The sequence below is a fragment of the Choloepus didactylus genome, chromosome 12 (genome assembly GCF_015220235.1).
Source record: "Choloepus didactylus isolate mChoDid1 chromosome 12, mChoDid1.pri, whole genome shotgun sequence".
NCBI classification, from domain to species: domain Eukaryota; kingdom Metazoa; phylum Chordata; class Mammalia; order Pilosa; family Megalonychidae; genus Choloepus; species Choloepus didactylus.
The window spans coordinates 27,548,554-27,566,793 of NC_051318.1; the positions used below are offsets into that span (position 1 = coordinate 27,548,554).

The 18,240-nt window shown below is 35.2% G+C and overlaps 1 protein-coding gene across 1 annotated transcript; it reads left to right on the top strand.

Moving 5' to 3' along the window:
* Positions 1-1,380: 1,380 nt before the first annotated feature.
* On the top strand, positions 1,381-8,678 carry LIG4 (DNA ligase 4). Its single transcript, XM_037800090.1, has 2 exons — positions 1,381-1,508; positions 5,223-8,678. Exon 2 carries the CDS (start codon positions 5,250-5,252, stop codon positions 7,986-7,988), a length of 2,739 nt encoding a protein of 912 aa, XP_037656018.1. The 5' UTR covers positions 1,381-1,508; positions 5,223-5,249; the 3' UTR covers positions 7,989-8,678.
* The last annotated feature ends 9,562 nt before the right edge of the window (positions 8,679-18,240 follow it).

Here is an 18,240-nt window from a genome sequence, read left to right on the forward strand (position 1 = left end):
GCATTTGACTCAATTTAGAATTTGTCTGGTTTCATAATCCATGCTGCTTCCTTTATATCACTAATAAATAGAACAGTATGACATATTTTAGGGGTTCAGTTGATATTGAGGGGAGGCACAAATATTTCCATAAACAAGTGCCCCTCATAAGATGAGCAAATGGAGGGGCCTCTACCTTACACTGTTGGGTGTGCCTCAAAAGCGAATTAATTGATAATTAAATAGTAGGTAGAGAAATTAACCACAAACAGTATCAAGTGACTTTACAACTCCACAGATTAAGGAACTCTGGGTTATAGCTCTACAAACTAGCACTGTGAATCTAAATAACTGTCAGCTTTGTAAAATGAGGTTTTTGTACATTCGACAATCCCTGAGGGCACGTAACAGCTCTGAAATGTTTAATCAGAGTTCATTCCAGCAAAATTTCACTGTCATCTACAGCAACATTTTGCACCAAAAGAAAATCATTCTAAAAGTTGTTTTCCCACGTTTTATGGATCTTTTCACAATTCTTCATGGTGGAAGAGGACAGACACCATAAAAAATATATATATATAAATTTGAAATCAACAGCTTCTGGAACATAAGGACTGGATTTTGTTGTTGTTGTTTGTTTGTTTCATCTGTCAATCCAGAGTACCTGGCACAATTACTGTATCACAGTAGGATCTCAATAAAAGTTTTTTGAATAACTTTGCTTTTAATCCTTGAATAGATACTGGAAGACTTCGTAGTTGACTTATGGGTATGCAATTCTTTATTTTTGTATTATGGTTAGAAACAAGAACTCAGATCAAAGTCACATAATCGTGAAAAACACAAAAGGAAAGGACAGGATTAGATAATTTTGTAAAAACATTTTTAAATCTGATGAAACAGCAGATGTTTGGAGAGGGAGGATTTCATCTTCTTTTCTGGGTGGTTACACAAACAATCTGCGAAAAAAGTTTTATCACTGTTTTTATAAACAGAGAACAAAAACTCCATAAGAGTAGGTCAAGCACACGGCTCAAGCTAGGAGTCTGAATGCCAAGGTCCGAGTAACAAGTCAGTGTACAAAGGGATCTTAGGTCTCGCTCCACGACGAAATCCACTCATGCAGGTCAACCGCTGTGGAGACAGCACCTGCTGCTGAAGTCAGAGGAAGTCGTGTTTGTAGTCACAACTGTCATCTGTTAGGCTCAAACAGAAGAGCACTACCGGAAAATCCCCAGCTCCTACTACTACAGGTTCCTTCTGGGCCGCCCAGGGCCGGGACAGAATCGCAATCCTCCAGCAAGCCCTGCGCGAGCTTCTCCGCGCTTGCGCAAGTCGCCCGTTACATCACAGACTCCCTCCCCAAACCCGGTCAAGGCTGCGCCTGCGCAGGAAACAGCTGGCGAAACCGGCCTATTTTGGCTTCAGATTCCGGTTTGGTGGCGTTGCTTTTGGTCCCACTTTAGGAGGGAAGTTCGTTCAGCGGCGCTGGACAGAAGTGGCCTTGTATTCAACACAACAAGCAAGAGGTGAAGTTTGGGCAGGTGGAGGCTGGGGCAACAAGGATGGTTAATGTAGGAGATGGTCATCTTTGGCCTCTCTTTTCTCAGTCCAGCGAATGTTTATTGGCAATGTGCTTGGCAGTGAGGAGCTTGGGAGACGGACAAGCGAAGGCATACACCTTGACTTAATTTTTTCCTTCTCTTTCTGGATGGGATACCAAAAATCCTTTAATTCATCCGCCTAACCCGGTTTTATAGGTGAGGGGCACGAATCACCAGTTTATTAGTGCGTTGCCAAATTCACGGAGTGAATAGCGACCGCGTCATCGGCTCTTGGGGAAAAAGGGATTATAATTTCTCCCATTTTTTGATTGCTAAGAACTAAGTCAGGTGCTTTAATTGTATACGTTGTACTTTTGACAACAACCCAGTAAGAAACCACCAGAATACTATTTTGCAAATGAAGACCCTCTGTGTCGGAGGGGCAACTTCATTTGCTCAAGGCCAAGTATTCATATTCATGAGCGTTTTGGGAGACAAAGGAGTGATATGGACCCTTCAGAGATGTGCGTTTTCAAGAGTGTATCGGTAGAATTGGCGTGAGAGAAACTTTAGGCTTGTTGGGAATCACTGTTCTCTTCTTAACTTCTTGGATTCCAGAGCCCCTCTGTCTTTTTCTTACCGCTAATTTCTTTCTGCTGAGATTCTCCTGAAATGTCACAAAGTGCTGTGGAAGATAGGCTACTGTAAACACTTTGTCTCATAGGAAAACACAACAGCTCATCAAACACAACAAGGATTGCACTAATGAAACTCTAATTGTATTTGTCACTTTCTCTCCAATAAAATAGCACTGAATCATCTCCCACATTCACCGAATAAAACGTCGCTAGTTTGTTTTGTTGTGTCACTTCAGAACAATATAGGCAGCAGATAAATGGATGATGAATCACTATGTACATTAATTACCTGTATTCATTCTCTTGAAAGATTTGCTTATCATTGTCAAAAATTGAAGTGTCTTGACCCCCATCTTACCTACTCTTTATTTTGTAATACTTATATTTTAAATTTTGCTTGAATCAGCTAACATTTATCTGTATTAAGCAGATACTGTGTTAAGCACCTTGTATGGATTATCTCATTTATCGTCATCCTAATTTCTATTAACTCCCTTTTATACTTAAGGAAACTGAAGTTTAGAGAAATTAAGTAATTGCCGTCTATCACATAGCTATTAAATGTTAAATTCTGCATTTGAACCCTGATCTGTTGGATTTGAGAGTCTGAGCCCTATCCACCTGATTCTTATCTCCTTTGTTTAATTGCCAATAGAAAGCATCAGCTAAAAACTGCAAAATCCAAAAAAGCAAAATTATAGAACATGTAAAACACAACAAAATCCTGATCTTTGACTTTCTCTGCAATTGTAATGAATCAAAATATTTAGGTCTATTCACTTTATACTAATTTTGGAATCATTTTTATCTATATAATAGGTTTAGGATATGTGTTTATTTACACCATTACCTAAATGTCAACACTATTATAAAATTCTTTGAGTCTTTGCCTGGCACTTGCTCAGGGAAACTTTGGCTTTGAGAACATGTAGCATCCGCAGATAGATCAGAAACAACATACCAATACTTGAACAAAGAAGTATTTCTTAATATACTTCATTTTATATATATTATAATATAAATATTAAATATAACATAATATACTAGAGCATAACTTCCTGAGGGAATATGTTTTTAGAAATAAGACACTGTGCATATATAACCAGGTGGTGTGGTTTCATGCAAATCAGACATGGTGAGAGGAAGCACTTACTATATTCAAAGATAAAAGTCTACAGATGGTGGATATTCTTATGGGTTTATCTCTTAATCTAACTCAGCAGAAGTTGTGGATTTCCTTCATCAGAAATTAGGTGAAAATTGCAGCTTTTTTTCCCTATAGACCACCAAATGGCTGTTGTAAACCATTGCCAGTATAGTCAGTAATTGCTTAATGTTTTTAACCAAGTCGAATGCAACCACAAGCCACATTGGGGAATATGTGTATCTGTATATGCATGCATGTGTGTTGTGTGTCTAATAGTCCATGGCCTTGCCTAGCACGCTTTTCCAGAAACTTGGCTCTATGTATTCAGTAATTCATTCAGTAAACAAACCTACTACGCATCAGGCACTGGAGGCACAAATTACTACATTATTCCCTACCTTGAGAGACTGACTGTTTAGTTAATGTACTATCACAATCAGCCATTCCATTTCTTTTTCTGGATACTATATAATGTAGCTTCATGCTAATTGTGTGTGTGTGTGTGTGTGGTATTTTTCCATTTTGTTTGCTCAAGTGAGGGGGTTGGAGGTGGGGGATGTCTCTGTCTCTATACTCTATAACAGAGGCCCCACCTAATCCCCTGTGACGAAGATTCTCTGACTCTCTGCTGTTTGGGGAACATGGTGGTGTCAAACCAGGAGGTATTTGAAACCACAAGATAAAGCATGGTTTATTCCTGGAGCACAAATTTTACTTGAAGTGTTATTTTGAAAAAGTTAATGTTAATATACATAGTTTAAACCATTAAAATAACTGATACATTATAGAGTCCAGTAAAACTTGCATGAATATTTAAAACATTAAAGAAATTTCATACTTGTGGTGACTACTTTAGGAAATATTCTAGACCCTATTCTGGCAAGGTACCTATTAGTTCCCCTCTGACTTTAGAAGGCACTGCAATGAAAAGCTCTATCTTGGCATTTTACTTTTGTTTTATTTTTATTAAAGCAGTTTATTATAATTAGTTCCATTATGTCCCTTTTTCTTTCCAGATTGCATGCTCCTTTAAGGTAGAAATATATTGTATCTACCCATAGCACAATTCCTGGCTTATATTTATTTTGTGTATGCTTGCGGAAATAAATGTCATAAGAATATTAACAAAAAAATTGTACTAATTTAAAATTATAAAGCTGTAAGGAACTACTATAATATAGAGCTAAAAAAGGAAAAGAGCTATGAGGAAGGTATCTTGAATTGGGTTTTTAATACTGGAATGACTTAGCATAGTTATCAGTGAAGAAGCAAATGTAGACGTAGACTTTGTTTAGCAGAACAGAGTTTTTCCTAAAGAGTTACAAACAGAGAATACCTATTTTTTTGTGACGGATCCTATCTATGCTGAGGAGTTTAGACTTCCTGCAAAGTCAAATTTCAGTTCAGTGAGTAAGAGAGTGATGAGATAAAATGTCCATTTTAAGAAGTTTGTTTCTGGTGGTATGTGGTAGTCTGACAGAAAGAGGAGACACGTAGGCAAGGACCTTGTCGCAGTAGCCCAGAAATGAAGTGAATCGAGCCTTTTTTTGGTTTTACGTCATCATTAACAATATTTATTTGCATTATTTGCTAAATAAGCAATGGAATAATTAATTCAATGAAAGTCGAGAGTCAGGGAGAAATACAATTAAAATTATTAATTTCAGGATTGTTAATATAAGAAATGGGGCTAGTGATAATTTTGATAACAATTGCTAATTAGGATTGACATAAATAGTTGATTATTCTTAAATGTAGAGGTTTGAAAAGAGACATCATTTATTGTATTGATCTTTTTCCCTTTAGCAAACATTAATAAGCATCTCTTATAAACCAGCACTCTCTGTGAGGTCTTATACTAAATACTTATTGAATTTTATTTTTTACTTAAAGTTATTCTCTTTGCTTTATTAGTAAACCAGAGGAATCCCCGGAGCTTCAATGGCTGCCTCACAAGCTTCACAAATTGTTGCATCACACGTTCCTTTTGCAGATTTATGTTCAACTTTAGAACGAATACAAAAAAGTAAAGGACGTGCAGAAAAAATCAGGCACTTCAGCGAATTTTTAGATTCTTGGAGAAAATTTCATGATGCCCTTCATAAGAACCAAAATGATGTCACAGACTCTTTTTATCCAGCAATGAGACTTATTCTTCCTCAGCTAGAAAGAGAGAGAATGGCCTACGGTATCAAAGAAACTATGCTTGCTAAACTTTATATCGAATTGCTTAATTTACCAAGAGAAGGAAAAGATGCCCTTAAACTTTTAAATTACAGAACACCTACTGGAACTCGTGGAGATGCTGGAGACTTTGCAATGATTGCATACTTCGTGTTGAAGCCAAGATGTTTACAGAAAGGAAGTTTAACTGTACTGCAAGTGAATGACATTTTAGACTCAGTTGCCAGTAATAATTCTGCCAAAAGAAAGGACCTGGTAAAGAAGAGTCTTCTTCAGCTTATAACTCAAAGCTCAGCACTTGAACAAAAGTGGCTCATACGAATGATTGTGAAGGATTTAAAACTTGGTTTTAGTCAGCAAACTATATTTACCATTTTTCATAGTGATGCTGTTGAGTTGTATAATGTAACCACAGATCTGGAAAAAGTCTGTAGGCAACTGCATGATCCTTCAGTAGGGCTCAGTGATATTTCTATCACTTTATTTTCTGCCTTTAAACCAATGCTAGCTGCTATTGCAAATATTCAGCACATAGAGAAGGACATGAAACATCAGAGTTTCTACATCGAAACCAAGTTAGATGGTGAGCGTATGCAAATGCACAAAGATGGGGATGTGTATAAGTTCTTCTCCCGAAATGGATTTGACCACTATACTGATCATTTTGGTGCATCGCCACGTGAAGGTTCTTTAACACCATTCATTCATAATGCATTCAAAATAGATTTACAAAACTGTATCCTTGATGGTGAGATGATGGCCTATAACCCTGATACCCAAACTTTTATGCAAAAAGGGAATAAGTTTGATATTAAAAGAATGGTAGAAGATTCTGATCTACAAACTTGTTATTGTGTTTTTGACATATTGATGGTTAATAATAAAAAACTAGGACATGAGACCCTGAAAAAGAGGTATGAAATTCTTAATAGTATTTTTACACCAATACCAGGTAGAATCGAAATAGTGCAGAAAACACAGGCTCATACTAAGAAAGAAGTAATTGATGCTTTGAATGAAGCCATAGATAAAAGAGAAGAGGGAATTATGGTAAAATATCCTCTGTCCATTTACAAGCCAGACAAAAGAGGTGAAGGATGGCTAAAAATTAAACCAGAGTATGTAAGTGGACTAATGGATGAACTGGACATCTTAATTGTTGGAGGCTATTGGGGCAAAGGTTCACGGGGTGGAATGATGTCCCACTTTTTGTGTGCAGTGGCAGAGAAGCCCCCTCCTGGTGAAAAACCGTCTGTTTTTCATACTCTCTGTCGTGTTGGCTCAGGTTACACCATGAAAGAACTGTATGATCTGGGCTTGAAATTGGCCAAACATTGGAAGCCTTTTCATAAAAAAGCTCCACCAAGTAGCCTTTTATGTGGAACAGAGAAGCCAGAAGTGTACATTGAACCTTGTAATTCTGTCATTGTTCAGGTTAAGGCAGCAGAGATTGTCCCTAGTGATATGTATAAAACTGACTGCACCTTGCGTTTTCCACGAATTGAAAAGATAAGGGAAGACAAAGAATGGCATGAATGCATGACTGTGGATGACTTAGAACAACTTAGGGGAAAAGCATCTGGAAAGCTTGCTTCTAAACACCTTTGTATAGGTGGTGATGATGAACCACAGGAAAAAAAGCGGAAAGTTGCCCCAAAGATTAAGAAAGTTATTGGAATTATTGAACATTTAAAAGCACCTAATCTTTCTAACATAAGCAAAGTTTCTAATATATTTGAAGATGTGGAGTTTTGTGTTATGAGTGGAATAGACAGCCATCCAAAGCCTGATCTGGAGAACAGAATTGCAGAACTTGGTGGTTACATAGTACAAAATCCAGGCCCAGACACGTACTGCATAATTGCAGGGTCTGAGAACATCAGAGTGAAAAACATCATTTCTTCAAATAAACATGATGTTGTAAAGCCTGATTGGCTTTTAGAGTGTTTTAAGACCAAGAGCTGTGTGCCATGGCAGCCTCGCTTTATGATTCATATGTGTCCATCAACAAAACAACATTTTGCTCGTGAGTATGATTGCTATGGTGATAGTTATTTTGTTGATACAGACTTGAACCAACTGAAGGAAGTGTTCTCAGGAATAAAAAATTCCAATGAACAGACTTTTGAAGAAATGTCTTCTGTGATTGCTGATTTAGAATATCGATATTCCTGGGACAGCTCTCCTCTTAGTATGTTTCGGCGCTACACCATTTATTTGGACATGTATGCTTTTATTAATGACTTGAGTACCAAAATTGAAGGAACAAGATTAGCTATTAAAGCCTTGGAGCTTCGATTTCATGGAGCAAAAATAGTTTCTTATTTAGCTGAGGGAGTATCTCATGTAATTGTTGGAGAAGATCATAGTCGTATTGCAGATCTGAAAGCTTTTCGGAGAACTCTTAAGAGAAAATTTAAAATCCTGCATGAAGGTTGGGTAACTGACTCAATAGACAAGTGTGAACTACAGGAGGAAAATCAATATTTGATTTAAAGCTAGCTTTCCTAGTGAGCAGATCCTCTGATTCATCTGGCAAACTCACTGCAGTATTTGGTAATCATAAAATATTAAACCTCATTTAATTCTATTTCTCTGATCATCTATCCTGTATGGCATTATTAAATAAGGGAAAACAATAATTTTAAGTTTTGGGATTGAAAAGACACTAAATGGCCCAAAGCCCAGGAAGAAATACTGTTAGCAGTATAATATTTGGTGATTTTTATAATTAAGATGAAATCAACAGTTTTAAAAGAGGTGTTTATGTGATATCTCTATAGAAATCTGAATTTTGACTCAAATAAATTTAGAAGCTTTCAGAGCATTAAAAGTCTTTACCTTTTAAAAAGGATTTTCTGAAGTTAAAATTTTAATAATAGTTTTTATCTGATGAAGGTAGCATGGCAAGAAAATAGAATTGTCAGATTTGGACTTGGAAAAATATTTCTTTTAATTTGAAGACTAAAATTCCTCTTTTAAAAGTGAAATGATTTACACACATTTTTTAAGGTTAAGGTTAAGCACATTAGCTTGTTACTGATGTCATTAGCTAAATTAAGGGAAGTTGAATGAGACTTATTGGTCTAAAAACTTATAGTCGGATTAGTCTGATTAAAAAAAAACAAAAAAAAAACCTTGCAATTTTAAAAGTATGTGGCCCGTGTTTAATTTTTTTCTAAAATAGAACATGTTTTAAAGAAAATATTCTCATGAAATTGTAATCCGGTATAAATTGTGTTTACAAACAGTGGATTTCCTTGATATAATCTAGTGAGTAGTGTTAAAATTACATTCAGGTTGTATTTTCATTAGAAGTAAATTGCTTTGACTTTTTAAAAATGGCTTTTATCCTTAAGTTATTTAAAGTCAGTGTGTATGGTATATATGGTGTTTGGTTTTTATATATGAGATTTTGGAATAAAGTTTATATTTTGAAAACTATGTTTTCATGACAGTATTGGAATTTGGTAACTTTCTGTGTGCTGATTATTTGTAAGTAAATAGAAACTTCATCTGAGCAATAGAACAAATATATGTGATTTTGCTATACTTCTAAATGTAATTAAATATTTAATATACTATTAAAATAATTCCTTGTGACATTTATTTTTAAATAATTCATGTTATATTATTTCAGCCACATAGATGTTATTACATCTGTACAATTTTTTATTAATTTAAATCAGATTCCTTTTTAAGGACCTTTGTATTTCATATTACTGAATGAGCCTTATTAAAAGTTTTAAACTTGTATATTTTTATTATATCTTGAGAACAATTATAAAATACAGATAAGTATAGTAAAAAAAAGTCCATAATTTTAACACCAAATATAATACTATTTACTATTTTAGGGTATAAATGGTAAATCCATATTTACAGTGTAGCAAGTAATTATAAGGCAAGCTACAATGCTGTATTTAATCAACTTTTTTCATTTAATGAATTATGAGTATATTTACAGATCACTAAAATATATCTATCATTTTTAATTGCTGCACAATATCCCATTCAATAAACTGTAAAGTATTTAACTCACCCATTATTGTTCGACTCAGCTTATTTCGCCATGTCACCCTCTCTTTATTTTTCTTTTCCTATTAAGCACTGTGATAAATATTTTACATACCCTTTATATACTAGTCCTATTAGTTTCTCAGGATGCATTCTAAGTGGGATTGCTGGCTCAAAGATACGTATTTTTTAGGGGTGTTTGATATGAATTGCAAAAATCCTGGTAAAAAGCTTTTCTTGATTCTTCTCATCTTCCTCATCTCTGCATGTTGGAGAGTCTGTTGCTCAGTACTGGACCTGTTCTCTGTTTTTATTCACTCCATTGATGTTCTTATCTTGTCCCATGGCTTTAAATATACTGGTAACTTCTAAATTTCTTTACTCTATCTCTGGTTTCTTTGCTGAACTACAATTCATATATCTAACTGTCTAGATATCTGCATGAAGTCTAATGGGCCTTTCAATCTTAATATGTCAAACCATAACTATTCTTTTAAAAAATTTAATATAGAAAAATGGAAGCATGCAAAAGAGAGACTAGTATGATGAGCCTGCATGGGCACATCACCCAGTTTCAACAGTTGTCAATGTTTGATCTTGTTTCATAATTATACACCCTTTCAGATTATTTTGAAGTAAATTCTAGAATACATAATTTCATGTACAAGTGTTTCATAAATAGAACTCTTGACTTTTCAAATGTATTTACATTCCCTCCCAGTGTTCCCCTCCCTCGCCCCCCCTCCCGCCCTTCACTAAGTGGTACATCTATTCACCCAGCTGCTCAGGCTGAAAACTGAGTTAACCTTGATTCTACTTGCTCTTATGGCTTTTAATTCATAGCAAACCTTGTTAGAAAAAGCTTCAAAATAAATTGAGAATATGACCTCTCATCACCGTCACCAAAAACCATATTCTGAGCCACTGTTGCTTCCTAACTGACTTTTCTCCTTGTACTCTTACACCACTATGTTCTGTTCTCCAGAACAATATTTTTACTATTAAAGATGCAGTGCAGATCATGTTACTCCGCTGGTCAAAACCACTGAATTCCTTAATCTTAAATTCCTAAATCTTTAACATGGCTCTGCATCACCTATCTTCTGTTAGCTCTCTGACTTCATTTCCTGCCAGTACTCCCCTTGCCCATGACTAGCCATGCTGGCCTGTTTGCTTTTCCTTTAAACCTCATTCAGGTCACCTCATATTTTACCCCACCCACACTCCTAGCACTCACTCTTCTTTTACCCTGCCTTATTTTTTTCAAAGCACTATATTTTTTACCTTTTCCCCTCACTAGGATATAAGCTCCACGAATGTTTTGTTCACTGTCTTAGTCAATCAATTTATGAAGTGAGTCTTCTGAAACAGATTGGGAAACATACTTTTATTTGTCAAGACCATGCCTTTTAATTATTTACTTATTTTTTGCCAGAAAGCAGACCAAGAGATTTCCTAAGAACTCCACCTTGTCTGCAGCCCCTGATGACTTAGAACTGTCCTGAAACAGATCATTCATTTCATCAGGTTGATGGTACTTTCCTTAAAAATGAAGTGGCTGGAGGAGCTCTTGCTCCTGTGCTTTGCCTGGGAAAGGAGTGAAAAGGCTTTGTTCAGAATATTGGAATCTTCACTATTGGAGAAATGAGATGAGTCTGGATTTAAAACATCTAGTAGGGAATTCTTTCAGCATTAGAACAATGTAAACAACAGCTACAAGTCACTTTGAACCAACATATATCAAGCATTTACTCTCTGATGAATAAAGCTGTCTCTGTCCTCAAGGAACTCACAGTGTATTGAAAGATAATTATAATTGGGATACGAAAGAAAAGTGTTTTCCTAGTGAATAAATACTAACTAATCATAGTTAATGGAATGATTGATGGCACTGGAAAGCCATTTGGTATAGTGAAAAGAGTTCAAGCTTGAGAATCCTATCATCCTGGGCTCAATTCCAGTTCTGCCACCATTATCTGTGTATTTTGAATAAATTCTCTCTGAACTGCAGTTTCTAAGCTTTCAAATGGAAACACCTATCTCATCAGAATGTTTCGAGGACTAAATTACAGTACCACACATACAGTAAGAATATATAGTCCCTCTCCAGCTTTTATCATCTTCTCTTACCCAGGGGTGCATGAGATATCTGCAATGGGACCTAATAAGTGGATTCTGGAAAGATAAGTAGAATTTCATCAGGCATAGTGGTATGGAAAGATTTTCCTTGCAGAGAGAAAATCATAAAAACATGGTGGTACAAAAGTGTAAGGTGGGGGAGAGATGTAGGTAAAGATTAGTGTAGATTTTGATTGATTTTAAATGCCATACCACAGAATATGGATTGCACCTGTGCTCAAAGTAAGTGTATTGGAAATTTGTAAATTTTATTTCATTTTTATTAGAGCAGTTACAGGTTTACAGAAAAACCATGCCAAAAGCACAGAGTTCCCAAATACAGCCCCCCACGCACACACACACACAGTTCTCCCTATTAACATTTTGCAATAGTGTGGTATCTTTGTTTCAACTGATGAACCAATAATTTAATAGCTGTATCATTAACTATAGTGCATAGTTTATATTAGGATCCACTCTTTGTGTTCTACAGTTCTGTGGGTTTTACAACAGAATTTCCTGTTTTAACCACTTTCAAGTATACAGTTCGGTGGCATTGGAGATTTTTAAGCAAAACATTTTAGCCTCCTTTCTAAGGTTAATTTCTTAATTCCCCTCTTGCCTTCTTTTATTTAGTCATTCATAAATATTGAGTGATTTCTTGTACACTAGGCATTGTTTTAGTACCTGGGCAAACGATAGTAACCAAATGGGCAAAAAAATTCTGCCTTCGTGATGTTCACATTTTGGCGGGCAGGAGGGGAAGGAAAATAATCAGATTCCTTCTCCCTCTGGCTTCTTGAGTCTCCCTCTTTAGAAGCTATTTCCTTTAGCATTTAAACTAACCTGTATTCTCTTGATTATTTACACACATAAGCACTTCTTTAGAAAATTCTGGTAACATATGTACAACCTAAAATTTCCCATTGTAATCACTTTCAAGTATACACTTCAGTGGTGTTAAAAATATTCACAATGCTGTGCTATTGTCACCATCATCCATTATCAAAACTTTTCCATCACACCAAACAGAAACTTGGTACTAATTAGGCATTAACTCCCCATTACCCACTCCCACCTGTATTCTAATTTATGACTGAATGAATTTGCATATTTTAATTATTTCACATAATACACCAGACATTTTAAAAGACTTCTCTAAGTTTCTAGTTCCATTTTCTTCTCTGAAACCTTAAATTTTCATATATAATTTTCTTAAATGTTTGACCTCTCTATTGCTAAATCTCATAAATGTTAAGAGCTTGGAGATTCTAGCAAAAGAGCACAGACAATTTTCAACAAGAGCAAAAGATCATCTTCTGAAGGGATGTCCGTGGAACATTGAGGGAAGAAGGAAATACCCACCTAGCAAACCAAATCAACCTTGATGATTCCTGAGTGACAGATATCAAGGAGAGAATGCCTTTAAAGGAGCATAATTCCTTTGACATTTAAAATATTTGCAGGCATAGAAAAAACATGCACATCTTCATAAATCATTTCTTAATAATTCATAACCTTTATACAAATATCTAATAAAAATAACAGAATTTGTAGTAACTAGAACTTTCATACACTGCTAGTGGGAGTGTAAAATGGTGCCACTTTGGAAAACTGAAAATTTTTAAGTAAAGTTATACATCTACTCTGTGATTCACAAAATCACTTCTAGGTATTAAAGGGGACCCTGCGGGTCTTTGGGGTCCTTGCCTTGTGTGGTGCAATTGACACAACACACTGGTTTGATTGCAAAGGAAAGTGACTTAATAGCTGGTGGTGACAGTGACCTCATGGCCTAAGATCTGTGTCCCTGAAAGATTGCAAGAACCAGTTTTATGTGCATTATTTGGATCAAAGAGAATTGGGGATGAACAAAGGAAAATCCGGGAGATGACATTTATGGATTCTTTGGGAAATGAAAAAAGTTAGAGTGTAATCAGAAGTTCTAGGGGAGCAATCTAGTTTCCAATTAGGTTTTGCTAAAGTGTAACTACGATGATGTCATGGAAACTATGATTGAAGCCTGGAAGTCTTTACTGTTCAAGTTGATCTTCCCTTTGTCACAAAAGGTCTGCACAGCTGGGATATTGAAAAGTTACCAGTATAGTGTTGTTACTTCTGCTGATGACTAGGGAACTTAATTACTGGGGGCTTTTACAAAGATTAACACAGTGATCCTATTATCAAAACTGGGAACCAAGAGACCCAGCTCTTTCAGTATCTACCCAAGAGAAATTAAAAGTTATGTCCACAAAAAGATTTGTACAAGAATGTTCAAAGAAGATTTATTCATAATAGCACATTTGTCCATCAATAGGAAAATGGAGAAATAAATTGTGGTATATTCAGGCAATGGAACAGTACTCATCAACAACAACAAAACACCAGAAATACAATAGATACACATAATAACATGTGGATTGCCACTATTGAGTGAAAGAAATCAGATGCTAATGAGTGCTACTGTACTATTCCATTGATCTGAAGTCCTTAAATAGGCAACACTAATCCATGGTGACAGGAATCAGAGCGGGGTTGCTTCTGGAGAGGGGTATTGACTGGAAAAGAGTAAAGGGAACTTTAGGAGTGATGGAGATATTTTATATTTTGATTGGAATATTATTTATACAGATGTACCCATTTGTCAAAGCTCTTGAACTCTGCATTTATGACTTGTGAATTTTACAGAATGTAAATTGTACTTCAGTAAAATAACTTAAATAGAAATTAAAATAAACTATTGATTACATAGTTAACAAAAAGGCAAAATATCCCAATAATATATTTAAAAAAATTGATATTGCAGGGAGAAAAGCAAAAAATATTTTCAAGTTGTTTTTCATTTTTAAGAATAATCTAATATTAAACATACCTATCTTGGCATATAACTATAATTATAGATTAAAGGAAGAAAAAATAGTATACTAAATGCAATAGTATTCTTTCTTAAAGAAATCAATGCAAAACCAAGTACAACAAAATGGGAGACTTCCTAATTGTGAAAATGTTTCAAAAAAGCCAATAGCCAAAATAATATTTATTAAGATTTTGGGATGATGGTGGTAGTGGCAGCATAGTTTTGAATCTCTACAAATTACCACGTAAAAACCTGACAGAGTAACTAGGTAGCAGCCAAAATCCCATCGTCAATGTGTATAATATTTTCATAGTTATCTCCATGAAACCAAAAATGCAAATGGCTGAGGACAAACAGGAGACCTTCAAGACTCATATGGTATTAGTATAAGCGAGGAGAACACACTGGAACTCTACAGGCCTCTGAGGTACTTGAGAAAACCAGAATCTGTTAATAGTCAGCACACGTTCATTGGAAAGCACAGTGAGCCATACTGAGAACAGCAACTCCAACTTGACAGTGTTCTGGCCAATCCAATATCAGGTGAGGGTAAGATAAATCTAAGGAGCCTGGAGCAGTCTAGCTCCTGTGAACTCTCAAAACTGAGACACCATTGCTCCTTTCCAGGAAAAGACCCTGTACTGAAGATAAACTCTGGGAGTGGAACAAAAAATGTGTGAGATATGGAAAATAGAGACAATGAAATAGAAGATCAGATGAAAGTGGGGCAGGGAAACAGTTGAAAATTTCAGAGATCACACCACTATATTTTGAAAAGCAACAGAAGTGTGAGTTCTATGAAACTAGAAAAGCTGCTGTTTTCCACATTTTCCCCTAAAAGTTCAGGAAAGCTAATCTTACCAAAAACATGAGCAACCAACAATTAATGAGGCTAAATATACAAAATTATGATGGGGTAAAAAAAGATTTCCTGTTACACATGAATCTAATCTTGCCACACTAGTAAGGTTAATGAAGTTCAAGGGAGCTGTTAAGAAGAGCAAATTAAACCTCTATATCCAGTGAGTACAATGGGCACATCTTTGGGGGGAAACCTCAAACCTGAATTAAGAAAAAATTTTAAGGAAAAAGGAAACATGTAAGAGGTCATTAGTTGAGAAAGTAAGAGAAATGAAACAAAGGGAAGAAAACCTGAATAGAAATGGAAAAACTGAAGAGAAAAAGAAAAAGAAACCACGATATGGTGGAAATTGTGTGGATTCGGTATCCAACAGTTTATTGCTGAATTTAAGGTATACCCTTTCAAGAAAAAGAGGTTAATTGAATTCAATGAATAATTCAGACCTTCAAATTTTTTCTTATAAAATATGTATCATTACATTGCCTAAATGGTATGTTATATTTAAATTAGTTAAGTACATCTTTTTTCTTGTAACAGTGACTTTTATAGTTATTGGAGCAAGTTTGGGGATGGGGGGTGGGGTTCTGATGCTAAAATCCCAAGGGAAAAGTAGAGGTCATGTTATTCCTTTTCCCTTCCATTTCACTATATAAATTATTTCCTTTCTGCAGAAATTTGACATTGTTAATGGCTGAGTCATGTAATCTAGTTGTAAGTGACACAGGCAATTTATAGTGTGTTTGGCTTGAAGGCAGAGCATTATTTTTCAACTGATAGACTGGGGCCCTTGAGAGTCTACAAAGATGTTTCCCATCTAATGTTAGTAATTGTTTTTAATATCTTTGCTTTTTATATGCATTGATAAAGAAGATAATTAATGTTTCCTTTAAAATGGAGTAGTAACCTGAAAGGATCTGAGTGAAAATTAAGTGAGCACTTGTAATAGATTGAGTCTAAGTGGGATTATAACTCATTTAATGGATCATATGGTAACTCAGCTGGAACACTCCAAGCTAACATGGAGGTTTGGGTCATTATTCAGATTTAAATTGTTTTTATCCTTAGTCACATATAATTTAATTTTTCCTCATAATAGATCTTTAGTTAAAGAAGGAATAACAAGGTACATTAACTAAAATTAAACAAGTTAAAGAAGAGCGTAAAGTAATAATGTTGCAAATTCATTTCAAGATAACTCACTAGATTAATAAGTTGTATTCAGCATAAATATGTGTATATATACCTATATGTGTGTGTGTGTGTGTGTATATATAATATATATTTATCTCCTGTTGTTACTGTTTTTCCCTGGAAAACCCTAACTTCTACACATAACCTAGGATTTAAGTTCGACTCTTTAGGGGAATGATTATTGGGAGAATAGCAGTCATACATAATCTGCAAAAGAAAAGACTAATTTGGAGGACTGGGTACAAAATGGTTTTCAGTTGTGAGTATAATGATGTGGAGAACATATGTCCAAGGGAGTTTAAATCATTTGATCAACAAAGAATTGACAATGGATAATTCCAAAATGATGGTTCCTGAATAATGATTTAATTTGATTATATAAATATTTTCAAGAGAGGCATTTCAGTAGAATTGGAGGAGGTAAACTAGACTGTTAGGGGTTAAATAGCTCAAAACAGAAAGGAAATGAAATGAAAGGGAGTCAGCCAACATAGACAATTTTTCCTTTGAAAAAATGTGTTAATGAAGAAGCCAAGTAGGCTGGTAATGGCAAGATGCAAAGCATCTTTTAAGATGAAAAGTTTGCATCTGGCTTGTACAGGCCACTCTATTAATGTCGCACCAGGGGAAATGAAGTGGGAATTTTGCTATTTATTTCAAGGATTCAAGATAATAATGAAAACTACATCTTGATGGTTTAATAACTAATATTTAAAAAGTGAAACATGACTTTAATTTTTTCTACTTCAGTTATTGTAAAATGGCCTTTTACATACAAGTATCAACATGTCAGTGATGCATAATGGTCCATTTCAAAATAAAAAGAAGTAAAGTTTAAAGCTTTAAGTCAGCATTCCTCTACCTTTTTTGTTTCATTTACCTCTTTTAAACTACTGTAATCTCATGAGTGCATCTAGGACATGTTGTAATGAGAATGAGATATAATGAAGAATAGATTATAAGCAAAAAGTGTCACAAAATTATTTAAAAACAATTTATATATAATGCTTAATTAAATTAATATTTGTAGGAAATTGTTTTTCTCAAGATGACCAAACAGCATTTTCAAACCCATGTGCTCTTCTAGAAACTTGCCAGTCCCCATCAAGAGTTGAGTCCATTTCTCCTCCCCTTGAAACTGGGTGGGTTTTTGTGACAGTCTCTACTAATAGAATATGGTGAAAGTAATGCTATGTGACTTCTTAGGCTACATCATAAAAATATTACCTTCTGAAAATTTGCTCTCTTGTTACACTTAATATTGGAGTCCAATCCCCTGAAGAGGTCAGGTAAGGTGTTCCAAACAACTACAAAGCTGAGTTCCCAACCAACAGACAAGATTAACCACCAGATGTGTTAGTGAAAACATATACATATGGCTTCAGCCTCCAGCCAGAGAATCACTTAAGATTTTGTGCATTTCCAGCTGAGTCCCCAGGTTTAATAAACCAAAACAAGATATTCCTGCTGTTTATAGTCAGAAAACACACCACTGGATGCCTAGAAATTTCACTAATGTGAAAGGCCCCTGAATATTGTATTTATCTCCCATCTTCTGACACACAAATGCCTTACCAATAGGTCTAGAGTAGTTGACTACTTGCTCGTTAAGTTCAATCAGCATGATGCCATCAATATAATGGGCCAGTGTGATATCTTGTGGAATGAAAAGATGATCAAGGTCTCTGCAGACTAGAGTGTGA